General features: G+C 42.3%; 1 protein-coding gene, 2 long non-coding RNA genes and 4 other non-coding genes across 8 annotated transcripts in view; 6 read left to right on the top strand and 1 right to left on the bottom strand.

Annotated features, from left to right (window-relative positions):
• The first annotated feature begins 1,238 nt into the window (after positions 1-1,238).
• The window catches only part of LOC108879444 (uncharacterized), a 27,905-nt gene continuing 11,018 nt past the window's right edge, over positions 1,239-18,125 (top strand). The window contains exons 1-9 of one of the 2 annotated variants that reach the window (XR_001960344.2): positions 1,239-1,357; positions 2,504-2,549; positions 2,735-2,870; positions 3,291-3,318; positions 3,501-3,671; positions 4,554-4,610; positions 5,098-5,154; positions 6,080-6,123; positions 6,444-6,632. This is a non-coding gene — a long non-coding RNA (uncharacterized LOC108879444). Of the gene's footprint in view, positions 1,358-2,503; positions 2,550-2,734; positions 2,871-3,290; positions 3,319-3,500; positions 3,672-4,553; positions 4,611-5,097; positions 5,155-6,079; positions 6,124-6,443; positions 6,633-18,125 lie in introns of those variants that run through there. The other variant, XR_007815275.1, reaches the window with a different exon arrangement.
• On the top strand, positions 3,355-3,426 carry LOC127142306 (small nucleolar RNA Z40). Its single transcript, XR_007812892.1, has one exon. It is a non-coding gene; the product is annotated as a small nucleolar RNA Z40 (small nucleolar RNA).
• LOC127142310 (small nucleolar RNA SNORA8) lies at positions 3,752-3,889 on the top strand. Its single transcript, XR_007812896.1, has one exon. It is a non-coding gene; the product is annotated as a small nucleolar RNA SNORA8 (small nucleolar RNA).
• LOC127142312 (small nucleolar RNA SNORA8) lies at positions 4,796-4,931 on the top strand. Its single transcript, XR_007812898.1, has one exon. It is a non-coding gene; the product is annotated as a small nucleolar RNA SNORA8 (small nucleolar RNA).
• On the top strand, positions 5,211-5,344 carry LOC127142320 (small nucleolar RNA SNORA18). Its single transcript, XR_007812906.1, has one exon. It is a non-coding gene; the product is annotated as a small nucleolar RNA SNORA18 (small nucleolar RNA).
• Positions 12,814-15,922, top strand: LOC108879443 (thioredoxin-interacting protein). Its single transcript, XM_018670721.2, has 6 exons — positions 12,814-13,167; positions 13,446-13,521; positions 13,638-13,785; positions 13,918-14,277; positions 14,377-14,679; positions 14,783-15,922. Exons 1-6 carry the CDS (start codon positions 12,912-12,914, stop codon positions 14,828-14,830), a joined length of 1,191 nt encoding a protein of 396 aa, XP_018526237.1. The 5' UTR covers positions 12,814-12,911; the 3' UTR covers positions 14,831-15,922.
• Positions 15,724-18,125, bottom strand: part of LOC127143692 (uncharacterized) — a 28,332-nt gene continuing 25,930 nt past the window's right edge. Inside the window, exon 2 of the long non-coding RNA XR_007815276.1 lies at positions 15,724-16,795. This is a non-coding gene — a long non-coding RNA (uncharacterized LOC127143692). The remainder of the gene's footprint in view (positions 16,796-18,125) is intronic.

The raw sequence follows: 18,125 nt of genomic DNA, 5'->3' as shown, positions 1-18,125 counted from the left end.
TATGTCTGCTTTTTTCTATGTATATGTCTATGTTTTATGATTAAGCTGATGAGGGGTCTTGACTGTCTGTGTAATACCTCTTCTTTGCTTTCTTCTCTATCTCCACCATGCACTGATCAGAGAACTTAGTCCTCCTCTATGTCTGTATCTGTGTGTTTACAGCTGAATTGGACTGTTAAGATTTTATGCTCTGGTTTTTCTGCCTCAGTGAAGCTTCAGGGCTCGTCCTGATCAGACAAGCAAGATTTCATTACAGTATTACAGGTAAAACATAAACCATAGAAACCAAACTGAGATGTTTCCTTTTTCTGTCACTTTGTATTTCAAACACTTGTTTTTGATCAGGAACAGTCTGATCATGACAAAACTCTCTGGAGAAACGTGCTTCACTTGGAGTTTGTCACGTGGCAGTTCAGAGTTTTCTTGGCTGCAAAGGAAAACACAAGAGGAGAAAAACTTCAGTTATTTATTTTCTCAAGTTATTACATGTACAGCTGCTTTCAGACTGCTTTTCAGAGAGGCTAGTTTCCTACCTTTTATATGTGAGTGTTCACAGTTCCCTTTATGTTAGTCCCTTTATGTTAGGTGAAATACTTCATTAGGGAGGCTCGCCTTCATCATTCAAACACTTTTTACAGACTAAAGTCACTGAAACCCCATAGATTTATTGTATTTTGAAATCACATCACTGGCCTATATGGCACAGTGCAGTCAGCTCAGACTGTATGTCACAAAAATCTCATGGGAACATAAATGATTTTCATAGAACCACATACCAAAGACAGATGTGTTTCAGCAATTAGTAACAGTGTGGCAGGGATCCAAGGAGGGTTGAATCAAGGGCAAGTGTGCTGAAAAATCAAAAAACAAAAGTACTGGTACTGGTAGTTTACTTGAGTGAAATTCTACTTTTACTGCACTTATCTTAGTGCTGGAGATACCTGTTCACATTAATTTACCCTAATACAAGGGAGGTGGCAGCAATATGAACTTTAGCCTTTAGAGACAACATTTCATATGCTCTCAGTCAGAGCTGTAAGTGAGTGAGACTTGGACTTGAGACAGTCACCTCAGTCATGGAAATGTGGACTTCACTGAGCGGCATCATACTGTAAGCACACGGTTCTTGAAGTGTTATGCATAAGATATAGAGCTCAGTTACCAATGGTAGCAATAACGTTATAACACCAATGGGAGGCAGTAATGCACTAAACCGTGCCTAGTCTGCCGGAAAAGACGAAGAAGATTTCAAATGACGTAACGTGTCCTATATATATTTCTGCGACACAGTTTGCGGCCTTTTCCTCTTCTGTTGAGAGTGAGTCTGGAGGCCGTAGCAGGACTTCGTCAGCAACAGGTAAAAATAAATAAGTCATTCACCGTTTTCTCAACAGACACCGCACAGAACACAGAGAGTAACAGACTACAGACTAAACACACGGCTGCCGAGATTAGGTTCACGTTGTTGTATTGGTCAAGGCCTTCAGGACACCACGTTGTCCTCACTTAGCATAGTGATTTGGTTGTCAGCTAAGTCGATGCTAATGCGGCTATCGGCTTCGAAAAAATCCTCTGTAGAACTGAGGTGGTCTGACCGCGGTCCGTGTTTAAGTCCTAACGTAGCAGGTCTGAAGTCCCGCCATGGACCGTGTTTTTTTCCCCCGTTAGAAAAACCCTCCCTACTCTCCCTGTAAAAAGTTCAAGCAAACGTCTCTCGATTCGGAGGACGCGCCACGAGCGTTGCATGACGGTTACAGGAACGTTGTGACCGCGCCAGGCGTCTGTTTCCCCGCGACTTTTTCCTGCTCTTTCTGCTGGGTCAGCAGTTCCTGGCAGAGCCGGGGTATTTACGTCCGCTGTCCCTCCATGTCTCTGTCTCAACAACCATGCTTTCAGTCATTGCCCATAGCACTGCTACTGTATCTACTAACACATCTACCTGCAGTCAGAATGTGTTATGGATCAAATTAATTAAATTCGCCAATAATGATAATGATTGGTACAACTGCACCCCGCACCCCATGACACAATCCACAATGTACTAACAGTAACAGTGCAATATTAACCAAGTGATCTGGATTACTTTAAGAATGGGAACACAGAAACAAATAATAGCGGGGGTGCTGGAGGGGGTCTTAAATGATACCAGTGCTGCGTCCATCAAGATTTCAAATTAGTTACAAGAGTTGAACATGTCCAATCCAGATATGTGGATCAGTGTGTCCCACACCAGAGCCACAGAACAGACTCGTCAAGGGGCTTGTCCTGTGCAGTGGGCTGATCCCAGGACAGTGGTGGCTATATAAAGTCAGGTTTTGCTTTCACCTCTGCACTATTGGTTGCTGAATGGTGACAATGAGGCCTGGCACATTCACCTTCTGTCTAGTTTATTCATGTAATATTCTGGTGTAAGTGATCACCCAGTGTGCTTTAGAGGCAGATCAAGGTTAATACATTTTCAGATGAAAACCAACTTTCTTTTTTCTTGTTTTTTGTAATACAGGCTGTGACCTTATCCATCAGTTTGTGATGACCCCCTGGGACATGAGGTTAGTATTTGTTGTTGGTAGTAGATTGGAGTGGTCTTTTGAAGAAACAAAATGAACCTTCTTTACTGTTGCTGTATCCCTGCTAATTTAAGACTGGTCTTTATTCACAGTGCATGTCCTATAACTAAAATATAAGACTGTACCAAAACTTTTGACCTAAAATTAAAACTAAACTCTGCTTTCAGGACACGTACCTCGTGCCAAATCAAATGCAACTGCATTGATTATTGCAGTCTGTCACTGGGAGCTGGATGGATACAGAGACGTGCTATGAAATGTTATGGAGGAGTTGATGCTGAACAAGGATGGAGATTCAGTGAGGTAACATTTGTGACATCATTCTTCTTGGCCATCCTGCTGCAGTCTGTTCTAACTGCTGACTTGGCTCCCTCTAAGAGACCCTCTGCCCCCAAAGACAGCCTGGACGTATTGTCTGTCCATTAAATGCTCTGCTCTTTTTAACAGTGGCAGAACTATGACAGTGATACACAATCCATTTCATTAAGTGAAAGGCTATACTGTATACTGTTGTTGGCACAGTATGTGCTCTGGTCCTGACACGTGGGCTGTAGAGGGCATACAGTGCAGAGAGCAATTCATTCTCTTGCAACCCACTGCTGTTGACTCTGCAGCAGTGTTACTAATGGGAACTAACAGATGTTACATTTGGCAGGTCAATGTTTTTTAGTTGTTTTTTTTTAATGGTAGTGAATATAAACTGTCCCATATCATGTTTTCCAGGTGCTGGAGAAGACCTGAGTACAGCAGGGTAAGTTGAATTACAGAATGCATCTAGTGTTGACTAAGTGTTATGATGATTGGCTAAATATGTTCAACTGCTCTGAAGTGTGAGTGACAGCTGCCTCTCTGAACAACATGCTGCTGATAAGTGAATATGTTGATGGTTCTGGAAACACATTCTCACCTTAATCCTTCCTCTGCCTCCTGTAGGGCTCCTCACTGTCCTGGCCTTCAGCACTGATGCAGCAACATACAGAGGGTGTGTGTTAGCATGACTCTTTTTTTTTCCATGACACCACTCCAGAGTGTGAAAACAAACAGCAGGTGCCTGCTCGACATGAATAGAGATGATGCCATGAGGAAAACGCAACATCTTGAAAGGTAAAAGGCACCAGCATCATCAGTGATGTGTACGATGCACACGGGGGGGGTAAACTAGTAACTCACAAGTACACAGGGACAGCACTGTGTGGTATCTGCAGCCAGCTGTGTGATCAGCTGGTTTGCTCAAAAGTCAGTGCTAGACAAACTCAACATCTGGCATCGTTGGTCTCCATGCTGCCTGTGTTTGGAGTCCTGGTATTTTTGTTGAAACAAGCTCATTCTCTTGCTAATAGGTGATGTTCATACATCTGCACTAATTGCCCTAAAGGAGTATTTAGTGATGACGCAAAGAGCTGTTGTCGTCTCTTTCTCTTTGAACTGGGACTCTAAATTGTAGTGTTGATTGAAAACTGACTGTCGGGTGCAGAGTAAAAATTCAAGTGTGGATTTGCTCATTCAAAGAGGAACTTGGGAATAAACAGATCCCCCTTTCTCCCACTGCTGATTCCAGTAACTAAACTAAACTGGGATCCAGGATTATGCAGAGTACTGTCTGATGCTGATTGAGATCATTCTTCATTCATGTGAGGTTGTAAGAAGATACTGCTGTTCTCTAAAAGGGGAAAAGTATGCTTAAGATAAATGCATGTTTATGCAACAAGAAATAAAACGTTATAGAGGCTACTGGATTACATTGTTTAAATGTCCTCCATATAATCAAACAGAAAAGCAAAACCCACAGGCCAGTCCTGAATTTCTTATTGGTCATTTTTGTAATTAATCAGGACAAACCTATCACAAGTGAACTGATGTTACACTATGCTGACACACACACACACACAAGCCCATGTTGTCATAAGCGTCCCTGCACTTATATCTGTGTGTGCCTCTGGTCCTCTGTTAACACATTTCTCACTCTCATCCCTAACCTTCCTCTAGGTTTGAGCTGCAGCAAAGGATAGACCTCCAGTCCCAGACTTCAGGAGGGCTTCAGAGGTGAGTGAAGTCAGAGTATTTGGAATAACCAGGCTGAAATCTGCCACAATCCACACAGAAAAATACTGAGGCCACAATCTGTATCTTGGATTTCAACTGATGATAGAAGGGTGTTGTCTGTAAAAATGATTTGTTGGATTTATGGCCATTTGTTTTGTACACCGAGCCAACAGAGACAAGTGAAGTGCACTGTGTGGTATCTGCAGCCAGCTGTGTGATCAGCTGGTTTGTTCAAAAGTCAGTGCTAGACAAACTCAACACGGCATCGTTGGTCTCCATGCTGCCTGTGTTTGGAGTCCTGGTATATTTGTTGAAACACTCATCTTAGAATCATTCCAGACTTTCTAAAACCATTTTCCTGGTTTGAGTTTACATGAATGTATCCATGTGGTTTTAGCACAGAGCTCTAACAGTATAAGCTGTAACAGTTAAGGTGCTTATAGAGAGCTCTGATTATCAGACACTTAAATCTTGATTGTTCCTCCAGGTTGGAGCTGCAGCAGAGGGTAGCCTCCTGATCCCAGACCATAGCAGGCTGTCAAAGGTGAGTGAAGTCAAAATAACTGGAAGTGACTGGATGAGTGGTCTCTACCAGTGAAAGCTGAGGTCTATCCCGACAGACCTTTAACTGTAGGGCCATGTCGTTGGAAATGCCTCAGAGAGGAAATCTGTAGTTTCGCTTTACCCACGTGTTCACTCCCATGAGCATGATGGGATATTACTGCAGAACATGTGATGATCGGTGAAGTGATGTACTCTGCCAGTTTGACAAGTAGCAGTCAGTCATCCTGTCCTCCCTCTGCTGCTGCTGTCAGTTATTCACTCTTTCATAATGTCAGGTCTGAACGCTGTTTATTTTACTGATATGGGGGAAATTGTGTGTCAGAGCTCAGCGGGTGCTCAGCAGTTTGTCAGGCCATATTTGGGCATTAATTCAAACATAGCACCAAATCACAACAGAAGTTATTTCAAGGCACTTTTCATATACAGCAGGTCAAGACTGTACTCCTTGTATTATAATACTGAGGGTATTTTTTGCACCCCAATCAAATTGTACATGGGGTAGTTAGTAGGAACATGAAAAAGTGTATGGAAATGGCTTAATGTAGTCATTTACTGTACAATGCTAGTGTCATTCCAAGAGATTAATCTGTGTAGCTCATTTTAATAACAAGGTAATTCAGTGCTTTACAGGCAGATTTAAAAGCAACATGAGGTAATATTTAAAAAACAAAAGCACTTGGACAGAGATTGAAGAGGATGAATCATTGAGTTTTGGGAAAGCTGACCAGCTCATCTCCAACACACCTAGTCATCACCTACATATTAATGAAATGTGCAGGAAACAATAGAAAATGGGAATGATGCTGTACCTGAGGTGCTGAACAACTCAGGGAAAGCTGAACTGATTGGATAAAATGTGCTGAAATGAGGGAATTGGAATGTAATTGAAGGTCATTTTGTTTCAGAATCCTGAAACCGTCTGGGATACATGACTGCCAGCTGTCTCACTGTAAGTTTTTCTTTGTGTTTGGTGGGGTGTGGGCAGGGCTCCAGTGCTTGGAGTTGGTCATATACCAAGGCTTTCAGGAGTCTGTGTTCCTGACTTGCTGTGGAGTTGACCAGAAAACAAAAACCATCCCAGTAGTCTTCTGCAGCAGCCTGCTGTGAAGGCCTACTGGGAACATGACCTGTCTTTGATTATCAGTTTTATGTTGCCATCACCTAATATTTGATATGTATCATTGTCAAAACAAAGTTCTGCATGAGTAGAATGACTGCAGCACCCTGCACATGACTACTGTTGAGTGTAACTATTTTCTTTATTTTCAGAAGCAGCAGGTTGGTGCAGAGCCATCACTGAGCAGCTGTGAGGACGTACGGTCACTCGCCTCAGAACAACGTTAACAGTTGCTTTTCAGAATGATGTTGGCTAAAGCAGCCGTGTGTTTTACTGCATCACATCAACTTTGTTCTATATGCTGTGTACACAATAACAAATAAATACACTTCTCGTCCCCAGACCTTGTTTCTCTCCTATCTGAACATAAGAATTCAGAATGTGTTTAAATGGCATGTGGAATTGATGTATGGCTAGTTTGTACACTTCCCTGCTACGAGATGACTTTTGCCCCTGGCTGCTGTTAAAAGCAGCAACTGTAACTGTAGCAGCATATTTCCTCCACTAGTGGGCAGTGTGTTTCTATTAACACAATGACTGGTTCATAGACTACATACAAATCATGAATGTAGATCTGGATACAGATCAAAATGCTGACCATTCATTTAAAATTTTTGATACATTATAATACAATTCAAATATGAGAGTGCTTCAAAAAGTTTGTGGAAAAAGTACATAGCTAAAAATCCTGCAGGGATTTTGATCTCAATGCACCTGTACATTCTTGTACTGACATGACAACATGTTCTAACATGAACCCTTAAATGCCTGTTGCAATGCAAAAATAAACCGTTGTTTCCAAATGTCCTTTTTCCACAAACCTTTTGAAGCCCCCTCATAAGTAAATCGATTTCAAAAAGGACAATTCAAATCACTAATGTCATAAATGGCAGCACCATAACATTAAGATGTAAAATAAGGAAAATAATATACAAGTGGTCAGATATGTTGATCATAAAATATACAGCTTTTGCAAATCAACATTTTAGTATTTTTTTGTAGAAGATTTTCTAATTTAAATAGACTTTTGGTGTGATTTTATTTCCAAACTCATTTTTTTACTCTCCATTTGAAAACCAAACTTTTTTTTTCCATTTCTTTGGCAATATGTTTCAGTATTTGTTGTTAACTTCCAAAGATTCTAATCAGTCATCAGATGATGCCTCTGGGCTATGCCAGCAGACTTCGTGGATATATAAGGAGACTGCTACAGGACCAGCCTGGCTGAGTTTGAGTTGTGCTGTGCAGAGTTAGGGTTGGTACACAGTTCTATACAGTCAATAGCCTCTGTTCGACTACTGTTCTAATCCATATTATGGCAAGAACCACTCAACTAAGTAAAGAGAAACAACAGTCCATCATTACTTTAAGACATGAAGGTCAGTCAATGCAGAAAATTAACAGCCCCTCAGATTAGAGCCCATAAATGCTTCACAGAGAGCTGCACACTTAACCAGCACGGCTACCACAGCATTCTGCAGTGACATGCCATCCCCTCTGGTTTGTGCTTAGTGGGACCATCATTAGTTTTTCAACAGGACAATGACAACAAACACACCTCCTGGCTTTATAAAGACTATCTGACCAAGAAGGAGAGTGATGGAGTGCTGTGTCAGGTGACCTGGCCTCCACAGTCACCTGACCTAAACCCAACTGAGATGGTTTGGACTGCAGAGTGAAGTGCTCAGCACCTCTGGGAACTCCTTCAAGACTGTTGGAAAACCACTCCAGGTGACTACATCATGAATCTGACTGAGAGAAGGTCAAGAGTGTGCAAAGCTGCCATCAAAGCAAAAGGTGGCTACTTTAAAGAATCTAAAATATAAAACATATCATACTATGGAGCTTGAAAAACACGTCATTTTTAAGTTGGAAGCTTTATTACAGGCTAAGATCAGTGGAGTTTAAACTGTGCTTTGGGAATTTTAAATGAGAAATGGTTGCTGTTTGTAATATACGTATATTATGTATATAATATAATGTATAACTATATTTTGGCAGGGCTTTCTTACCTTTTTATAGTTAAAAGCTACTATTTGTTCACTGCTCTCCACAGTTATATGCTACATTCAGGACATTCAGGAGCTAAGCTATGGGTGGAGTGAATATATTGAATAAATAAAATTATATATCATTCACCCATTTTTTAAATTTATTTTTAAGACACTGTTAAAGACCTGATTGTATTTAATATTGCAAAACTGTGCAAAAAATCTGAAGGTGAACTCCTTTATTTGTGACTTCTTTCTGCCAAAGTGGACATGAGCCACATGTAGTTTGTACTAGCTGAGCTAATGGGCATGCTCTGTAACATGTATACAACACTGTATGTGGACTAGTACACATACAGTAACAGTGTAGTCAGGAGGTTATGTTAGTTTGCACTAACAACATCATTAAGCTTCCATATGCAAATTCTTTAGGACTGCATGGTGTGACTGCTATAAAACAATGAAACACTTGAACATTTGTGTCCAGCTGTTATAGAAACAGGCATTTTCACCAACGACATGAATGCCCCACATATTTGACTGGAAAAATGAAAAATAAAGTGATTTTTTTTTTTTAATGAATTGACACTAAATGCCCCCCATGAGGAGTAAGAGAGACCGGAGGGTGAATAGTGATGAAAACATGACTAAAAACCATGCATTGAAGACCTGAGAACAAAAATGTAATCCTTACACAGAAAACTTCCCTGAACTATTTGTGAACTTTAACTTTCAGGTGACAACAATAAAAGGCAACACAGTACAGAAAGAACAGCATGATACAAAAGTATACTAACTAAATACATAGATATTACCCCAAATAACTTGAGTGCAAGGTGCAGAAACGACAAAACAGTGTCTTAAATACTCTGAGCTGGAAGTGAGTTAAGAATTACTAAAGGTCGCAATTTATAAAAAATAAAAATACATGTGCAAATTTAGCAAGATACTAAAATACTCCTAGCTAAAAATAATTTAAGAATTACTGAAGGTCGCAATTTATATAAAATAAAATGACATGAGTTCCTGATGAAAGGATGTTTTCAGTTTATATACAGGGAACATTTAACCATCAGTTACACACAGGAAGAACAAACACACATGCAATTACATGAAAAGACTGAAGCTGATCCATTGATCCACTCTGCATTTCACAGTGGGGGTTATATAATGAAATGACACTTATGTCTATAGTATTTTGTAATGATGATGATATTGTTAAAAATAAAATTTAATCTTCATGACGACTCCTAACTGGATAAAGAGAGGAAATCTGGATTTATGGATTTGGAGCTCAGCCAGTCACAAAGGATTCCATAAGTGTTGGATCATGTCACAAACATAAAACAGGTGCTCTGCTGTTTCTTCATGTACATGGGTCTGCTGTGGTGCATCCCTTTAAGTGCTGCTGCCGCAGCTGACTCACTGGCTGATAAGCCTGCACTGATCTCATTCACTGGTCAGACTAGATTCTTTGCCCAATCACACAAACCTCTCTTAATCTTCAGTAATATATGACAGTACAATCAAATCATATACGCTTTGTTTTATCATTGGGAGTGCAACATCAGACAGCACAGCTCACCTTCAGAGCTGATCAACAGCCCCATTCTCAGTCAAGACACAAGCTGGCAACCTTCAACAATCAGACTGGACATGAGACACAGACACGTAATAGGTCCCCTGCCCCTCCCACAGAGGGGCGAGACCTGCCGGCTGAAATGAGGCGCCTGCGTCATTTGAGGTTGTTTTGTGTTGTGTTTTCAGTAGCATTGTGCGGGTGAACCAAACTCTACGACACAAAAATTCCTCTAAAAGTTTTATGGTGGAAAATTCTCCAGTGGGTGAAAGTTCACAATGAAATCTCATCAGATCCAAAAACAGCTTCTGGTCCAAGCCCCCAGCAACAACAGTGGGTTGAGCAGATCACATTACACCATACAAACACATTACAAAAGAAACACCTGTGTAACTAGGAAGAAAAAATCCTGAGTGTCACACACATTCAAAAACTCCAAATGGAGTGTGAGGAATGTATTGTTGTGTGTGGGCAGTCAGCCAGGTGGACACACAGACAGGCAGCCCTGCCAATATAAAATGTTCAGCTCACACAACATATACACTAATTAACCTTGTTACCTAGGTATGTTGTATATATGTAGTACTGTGAAAAAGCTTTGTTATTTAAAGATTTAATGACCATCCATATTTATTTTTAGGCCTTTTTGTTGAGATACAAACAGAAAAAAACAGGAAATATGTGCAGAAAAATTTAAAAACAATTTTCAGAACAAAATGGCCTCTACAGGCAAAAGTATTTAGTGTGACCTCTCTTGGCACTAAGCACATCGAACTCATTTGGGGACACTGTCTTAAAGATTCTGAAGTAATCTTCTGGTATATTATACCAAGCTTCTTTCAGCACTTCCCTGCTTTGGATTTAGTCTTTTCTTTCTTTGTCTGTCCAGGTGATCCCATACTGCCTCTGTAATATTCAGGTGTGGACTCTGTGGAGGTCACTCCATGACTGTCTTATCAGCTGTTTTTCACTGCATTAGCAGTGTGCTTCAGATCATTATCATGCTGAAAAATGAAACCATTTCATATCAGGCACTTTACAGAATGAATGGCACAATGAATTAAAACATGTCTGTACTTTTCCGCATTCATGACCCCATCAATTCAGACAATATCACCAACAACACTGGTAGAAATACAGCCCCAAACCAGCACCGACCGTCTACCATGTTTCACCGAAGGCTGCAAACACTTATTCTTCCATCTCTCTCCAGCTCTTCTCACATATTGTCGACAACTGGAACTAAACATTTCAAACCCTCCATAATTCAACATCTTCATTCCAATCGTTGTGAGCTTTAGCATATCTTAGCGTTTTCACCCCGTTCCCCTTCTGCAAAAGTGGTTTCTTGGCAGCTAAATTTCCACATAGACCGTTCCTGATCAAGCTTCTTTGGACTGTAGAAGGGTCAACTTGGCATCCTGATAAGGCTTCCAGATGCTGAGCCAGGTCCTTGCTGGAACTTTTTCGGTTTCTCAAAGAAGAAACAGGGAAACTTCTCATCAGATTTTGAAAGTTTTCTTGGCTTTCCAGTCTTTTTTTTTTTTTTGTCCTTGACCTCTCCTGATTCTTCAGATTTCTTAATAACTGGCCAGGGTGTCATGTAAGCTGACAGTGTGCTTTACTGATGTTTACTCCCAGACAAAAGTCAATGGAATTAGCACAAACAGTGATACACAGTGAACCTGGAACTTTCAGGGCTCCAGGAGTCCAGATTTCTTCCTCAGCCTGTGGGGATGCAGCCTTGCCATACAATAAGCATGGTGCTCATACAGAGCAGGGTGGGTGGTATATACTGTAAATATTTGCCTTTAACACCAGCAGGACACTTATAAAACTCTATGCTATTAGTTAACTGTTGTTTCCAAGGTCAGAAATGAACTGTTGAACTCAACATTGAAGTCAACATGAATGTGAAGTCCTCAGAATCACAGAAAGCTTTCACTCATACACGTCTCTGAAAACTCAGTCTGCTAATGTGGACTGTGTCGTACAGTTGAAAGCTGTTTCATCAGTTTCCCAGGTCAATTTTATCATTTGCCCATGACCTTCACCCATCTATTCTAAAAATATAATCTAGACATTTCACACAAACCTTATTTTACTGATGCAGTATAGCTGTAGAGTATAGTATATGCACAATACTGCTTAGGTTGTTAATAATGTTAATTGTGAGACAGAATTGGGTAAATAGTCAATAAATGTAGTCAATAAATGCAGTAACATGTATACATTGTGAATGATTATGCAGAAATCTTTACTACTTACTGGAAGTATATGTACCAAGTAATAAGAGTTTAAAACATCTCCACAGTTAGCTCAGTCCGGGAGTCTTAAAATCATAAACCTAAACCCCCTCAGGCCACGTCTCTTTAGTCCAACCTGTGATAAAGGTTTGAAAATGCCCAAATGAATATTCATAATATTCAGAATTAAGTATCTTACATTCATTTTTTTATACTACCAACTATATTCATTTACAATAGCCAACATCCACACTCCAATTTCTTTAGGATGTTATTCATAATTATTTCATATATGTTACATCAATAACCTTCAGTGTGAAATACTTCATGTTTTCTGTGGGTATGTGCGTATATTAACATTAACAGCAGGCCCTGTAGGTTTTGGGGTTCAGTGTCTGTGATGAGGTGACTGTGTGAGTCAGATGGATGCTGGTTTCCAGACCAACCCTTCCCTGGTTTCACTGTTTACTACAAATGTTCTGTTCTTTCTGTCTGCCTCTCACTTCCTGTGTTCACATTCGCTCAGCACGTCCTACATTCCCCCAGCCACGCGGTGTCCACGCGTCGGCTTCGGCCGCTGATTGGCTAGAGCTCACACAAACAAAGGTTTTCCACCAATGGTAGCGGTGTGCACGCGCTGAGCCATGCTGTTCATTCTGGCTTCTCGTGCCCCGCTGAAGCTCGTCATATAAAAACAGCGGCTCGCCTTTGTTTACAGCAGATAAGTCGAGATCGATTTGAGGACTACGGATCCACACCTCCGTTTTTCTTTATCTCTAGCTTGCGTACCTGCAGGAAGCAGTCATGGTGGCCATGACGAAGAGAATGAAAACCTTCCAAATTACCTTTACGGATCCCAGTAAGACTTTTTACTGCGGCGGGGACAAGGTGTCCGGTCGGATAGAAGTGGAGGTGAACGAGGTGACGCGAGTGTCCGCAGTGAAGGTCCTGGGTCTGGGCTGCGCTAAAGTGGAGTACGCTAAAGGCAAGCAGCGGTGCCGACAGGAGGCCGAGTACCTCCGATACGAAGAAGTACTGCGACTGGACGACCAGCCTACAGGTACGGACACTAAGCTCTCACACTGTCACAGTCCGAAACCAGCTTTGTTATTTACCAGCATTACCCGAATGAAGCCAGTATGAACAGCCACTCTGATGTAGTAAAGAAAGACACTGAAGCAAATTGAGGAGACTGAGGAATATTTATTTCACACGTTGAATCAAACCGCTGTCAGCAGCCACACCAGACACTCAGCAAAGCAACTTAATTACTCAAATAAGGAACATGTGCTTGTCATTTGACAGGGTAATTGAACGTATTTCATTTTCTCTTTCCAGACTCAGACGGATCTGTCGTTTTGAGGCCTGGCAACAAATACGAGTACTCCTTTGGATTTGAGCTCCCACAGCAAGGGTAAGGCAGCATTTCTCAGCTCACATGATACCACAGGCCTGTGGATGTAAACCTCTTCACTGAGCAGTGTTTTGAAGAAAACCTTTGAGTGACACTTGTTCCGCTCCTTGTTATAGGCAGTTGGTGTCATCCTACAAGGGGAAGTTTGGCTATGTCCACTACTGTGTGAAGGCCCTGTTAGAGAGGCCACAGCAGCAGACGCTCGAGTGCAAGAAATCCTTTGAGGTGGAGGAGCCCCTGGATGTCAACACCCCAGACCTGTTGGTGAGTTCACTGACACAGCATAACACAGGGTTTATTTTATGGGCTTATCTTAGCTTAACATATTCATACATATACATTTAGTGCAGTGCTGCTGAGTTTGACATGGAGTCTTACTCTCCTGCGTTTCCTCAGTCTCCCACAGGTGGCATGAAGGAGAAGAAGGTCACCTGCATGTTCATCCCCGATGGCCAGGTGTCACTGAATGCAAAAATTGACCGGCGTGGTTTCTGCGAAGGTGAAGACATCTACATCAATGCAAAGTTCGAGAACACCTGCTCCCGCATTGTGATACCCAAGGCCGCCATCATCGCCAAACACATCTACCAGGCTAACGGCCGCACCAAGGTCTTCCGCCAGAAGCTGTCCTCAGTGAGAGGGAACCACATTATCTCTGGCATGTGTGATGCCTGGCAGGGGAAGACCATCAGGGTGCCAAAGATCAAACCATCCATGCTGGGCTGCAACATCATCCGTGTGGAGTACGCTCTGATGGTAAGCCTCTACCTTCAGCAAGTACCCAGTGGTTTTTGGCCATTCCTTTTGAAAACTGAAAATCAGTTTTAAAATATGTACCCATTATCCTTTTTCCAGATCTACGTCCACATCCCTGGTAGTGAGAAGCTGATCCTGGAGCTGCCGCTGGTCATTGGGACTGCCGGTCTAGGCAGCCGCAGCAGCAGCGTGAGCAGCCAGGAGGGCTCGGTCAGCAACGCCTCTCAGAGCTGGGTGTCCCTCAGGATGCCCTCTGAGCCGCCCAGCTACGCCGACATCACCCGCGACTGCCGCCTGGACCAGCCCCTCACACCTCTGCTGGACGACTTCGACGGAGACGACAGCCCCATCTTCATGAACACTCCAGCCTTCCAGTTCCCACCGCCACCTGTATACACTGAGGTGTGTGTCCCAATCAAGTTGTTTGAATAACTGAACATAGCATTCTGTAGTTAATACAAAGTTACCTTTGTGATAGTCTAACTAATAATTCCCCCCCCCCCAGGCAGAGGAGGAGTACAGTGGCAATGCTCGCATGATGCCAGTCTGCTGAAGTCCAGCAGGGATTCTGAGACTGTGGTCCAGCTCTCAGGGACCATTCATCTAAGGCACTTGAAAAGGAGCAGAAGGTCCAAACTCCAGAGGGAGACATGTCGGATGGAAAACTAAAGCCGAGACTGGAGGTGGACAGAATGATGCTTTCCGGTTCTGTTAGCTGTCTTCACCACGCTTTTCAGGTGGTAGATGTGGAGGTGGCACCATGGAGTCTGTGGTGTTCCATATCAGAATAAGCTGTCCTTCCAGAGACTCTTTAACTGTCAGGGTCTCACTGTCCATTCGCAGCCACTTTATAATCTGTTAATGGGGCCAAATGTTGTAAGAGTCAGCCCAAAGCCTGCTGTGACATCTTTGCTTTTTTTGGGTTTGTCTTTTCCTCATAATGCTTTGTCATTCCAGTCAAACCCTGTGTTTTTAAGGGATTTTGCTTGTGGAACCATCCATTTTACTGATAGAAGTCAGCTTCTGTTGCTGTAAAAAGAATTGTCTAATGTTGTTGCCTCTTGAGAATTACAGCATGTAGAATAATCGTCATCAGATGCTAATAGAATGTCATGCAGCATCCATATTTTCCTATGTACCAGTGTTTGAAAATATTCCTTTGTTTTATTGCACTTGATTGACGTATTTTGCTCCACTTCTGCCCACAAGAGTTTCTGTTTGTTTAGTTTGAACTGTGTTTGGCAGGTGGAGAGTGAATTTTTTTTGAAGTAAATCACTCCAAAGTTGTTTGAACCTCACATTTAATTTCCAAACCCCAGTTTAGTGATTGGCTGTTTTTTGTTTTTTCTTGACACTGTTAGTGCCAAACGTGATTTGTACAGATGACATGCTCTGATACCATGGAACGCACCTTATTTGAGGATAATCATTGTATCTGTTCTGCAGTTGTCCTAGACGATATTTCACTGTGAGATCTCCACTGTGGTGATTTCACAACTTCTGTTCTTTCAGGGCATAAAGAAAATCACTGTTAAAGACTGATTTGTGAGAAAGTATGTTTGCAATGCATCCTTGATACTTCAAAGTATTTTTGTATGAAACCCTATGGGTTAGTTTTTTTTTATTAAAGAAATGTTGAAAAATATCCAGTGTTTCTGCTCCTCCTTTTTAACTCAGCCATCAGGTTGTGGGTCAGCGAGGTGTGTGGAAGAGACCAGCAGTCTTCAGGACCACTGGGACCCTGTAGAGAGCATCATCACTGTAGGAATCATGGTTATATCATGGCCTTAATCAGCCTTTTGACCTCCATACAGGCTTAAACACATAGGCCGCCACAGTAAAGCTGTCTTCCACAGAAGCGAGTCACGGCCTGTATAATATTCTGGTACAGTATGACCTCTCACTTTATCACACAGGAAGACTACTGAGTGCTGAATATTCACCGGCATACAGACCTGGAAACACAAGACGTTGAAGCATGATCTCCTGCTGTGACGTGTCCTCTTGTCCTCATTAAATGATGAGGACCAGTGTCCACAGACGTTCAGCTGAGACGAGATCCAGAGCCTGCGGGAGGGATCAGACGTCCCATCAGGCCACGGGGATGCACTGGATTCTCTAGGAGGAGCTGGAGGATGTGATTGGTGAGCTGCCAGGTGCCGTTACATAAATGGAGATGAGCAGCAGCTGCCCTTTGTTGGAGATGTGAAGAGAACATTCAGGGCTTCACCACCACCCTCCAACACACTGACTTCCTTGAAAGCTGACGGATTATTTTGGCTTTTACAACAGTTAAACAGTTAGTAATGAGACACTGGAGGAAAAGCATCCATCCGTCTAATGGAGAACAGACTAGAGCACTGTTGAAACCAGCTGCCATGGACAGGCTGACTGTTTGATCAGTATATGTTTACATGGCTCCCTTTCACTGCCTGGTTTTCAGAGCTATTTGTCAGCAGGCACTGACTAAAAAAGATGGAATATACTGCAGAGATCACTCCCCAGTGTCTGGTCAGACCTGTGTGAAATGGATTGTTCATGGTACACCATGAGCGTGCGTCGTTGTGTGAGGTGGCAGGTAACATGAAAATGTTTCTGGATGTCTTGGAGCCTCACTGATGTCACAGAGACAACGGACACCTTTAATACTCCACCGAGGGGATGGAGCTAGCCACACACCCAATCAAGGATTGCTACATGCAACTAGTTTAGTTTTTTATGAAATATGTGTATCTGAAAATACCAGTCAGAGGCTTTTCAGCAAGATGCTGAACAGTGACTAGGAGGTGTCCTCCACAACAGCAGAAATAGGGAAATCCTGTTTGTGGCTGAAAATCCAGCCAGTGTTCCTGCTGTGGGGTGTGCAGCCAGAGGCCTGAGCATGATTATTTTTCCCTTTAGAAAAGTCAGCTCTTTGCTCTGGGCTGCTGACATCAAGTAACTGCTGAGAGCAACAGATAAGGAAAGTGTTTATCAGTGAGGCGCTCAATGACGGGGGCTGCTGCGCTGGGCACGTATCTCCACCGCTGTAGGCCGGGCTGGGGGGGGACACTTCATGACGAAAGTTAGTACTGGATATTCATAATGTTCTAAGGACATTAAATTGTCAGTATGTTGTAGTTTACGACCATTTCAGCAGCAGTGTGACGTCACAAGAATGCCTCAATTCTGAATGTTCATTAGCAGCAAACTGTCATGTTTCCATTTGAAGTTGTCACTCTACAGAAGACACATGGTGAGGGCTGTGTACAATACAGTGGCAAGCGTCAACAAATGGAAAAACCACTCAGTGTGTGTTTGACATGTGCATGGAAGTACTGCACACCTGTCCACTGTCCATCTGCTTTCCAAGAAAGACTAATAGGGAGGAGAAACTGATCCTTTAAACCTCAGTCTCCAGTTTTCCATCACCTCTGATCCACAACTCCATCAGTACAAAACAACATTCTAGTTTAGTGGCCATGTGTGTACACCCACCCATCCACACACACACACACACACACACACACACACATGAGTTAGAGGAGTGTGTTATTTGGGTGAATAAGTAGGTGATTTCTTTCCATTTCTTTTTTGAGGGATCAGTAACACCCTTTTCTGTTTTCACCTGTGTCTGTTTGTGAGCAGGACGACACACAGGTACTGAACTGATCTGGGGGGATGGGAGTCATTCAAGTTTGGTGTAGATCCTGTTAAAGGGGCAGATCCAAGATTCTTAACATGGTGAGAGAGGGCATTTTTTTTGACATTTTGACCTCAGTGGAGGAATGTTTGTACTAGTGGCTTTCAGCGACTTTGGCTGTGTTGATGAAAATGGTTGTAAAATTTGGCCTGGCTATGTATTTTGG

Source organism: Lates calcarifer, linkage group LG3, assembly GCF_001640805.2.
Source record: "Lates calcarifer isolate ASB-BC8 linkage group LG3, TLL_Latcal_v3, whole genome shotgun sequence".
Lineage (NCBI taxonomy): Eukaryota > Metazoa > Chordata > Actinopteri > Centropomidae > Lates > Lates calcarifer.
Note: the sequence above shows the minus strand (reverse complement) of the source record. Positions and strands in the feature narration are given on the sequence as shown.

Excerpts from the sequence above, each read along its gene's own strand:
- LOC108879443 (XM_018670721.2), top strand. The coding sequence starts at position 12,912 with ATGGTGGCCATGACGAAGAGAATGAAAACCTTCCAAATTACCTTTACG. Across the intron at positions 13,786-13,917 it reads TCAACACCCCAGACCTGTTG|TCTCCCACAGGTGGCATGAA; the intron begins GTGAGTTCACTG and ends GCGTTTCCTCAG. Across the intron at positions 14,278-14,376 it reads GTGTGGAGTACGCTCTGATG|ATCTACGTCCACATCCCTGG; the intron begins GTAAGCCTCTAC and ends TCCTTTTTCCAG.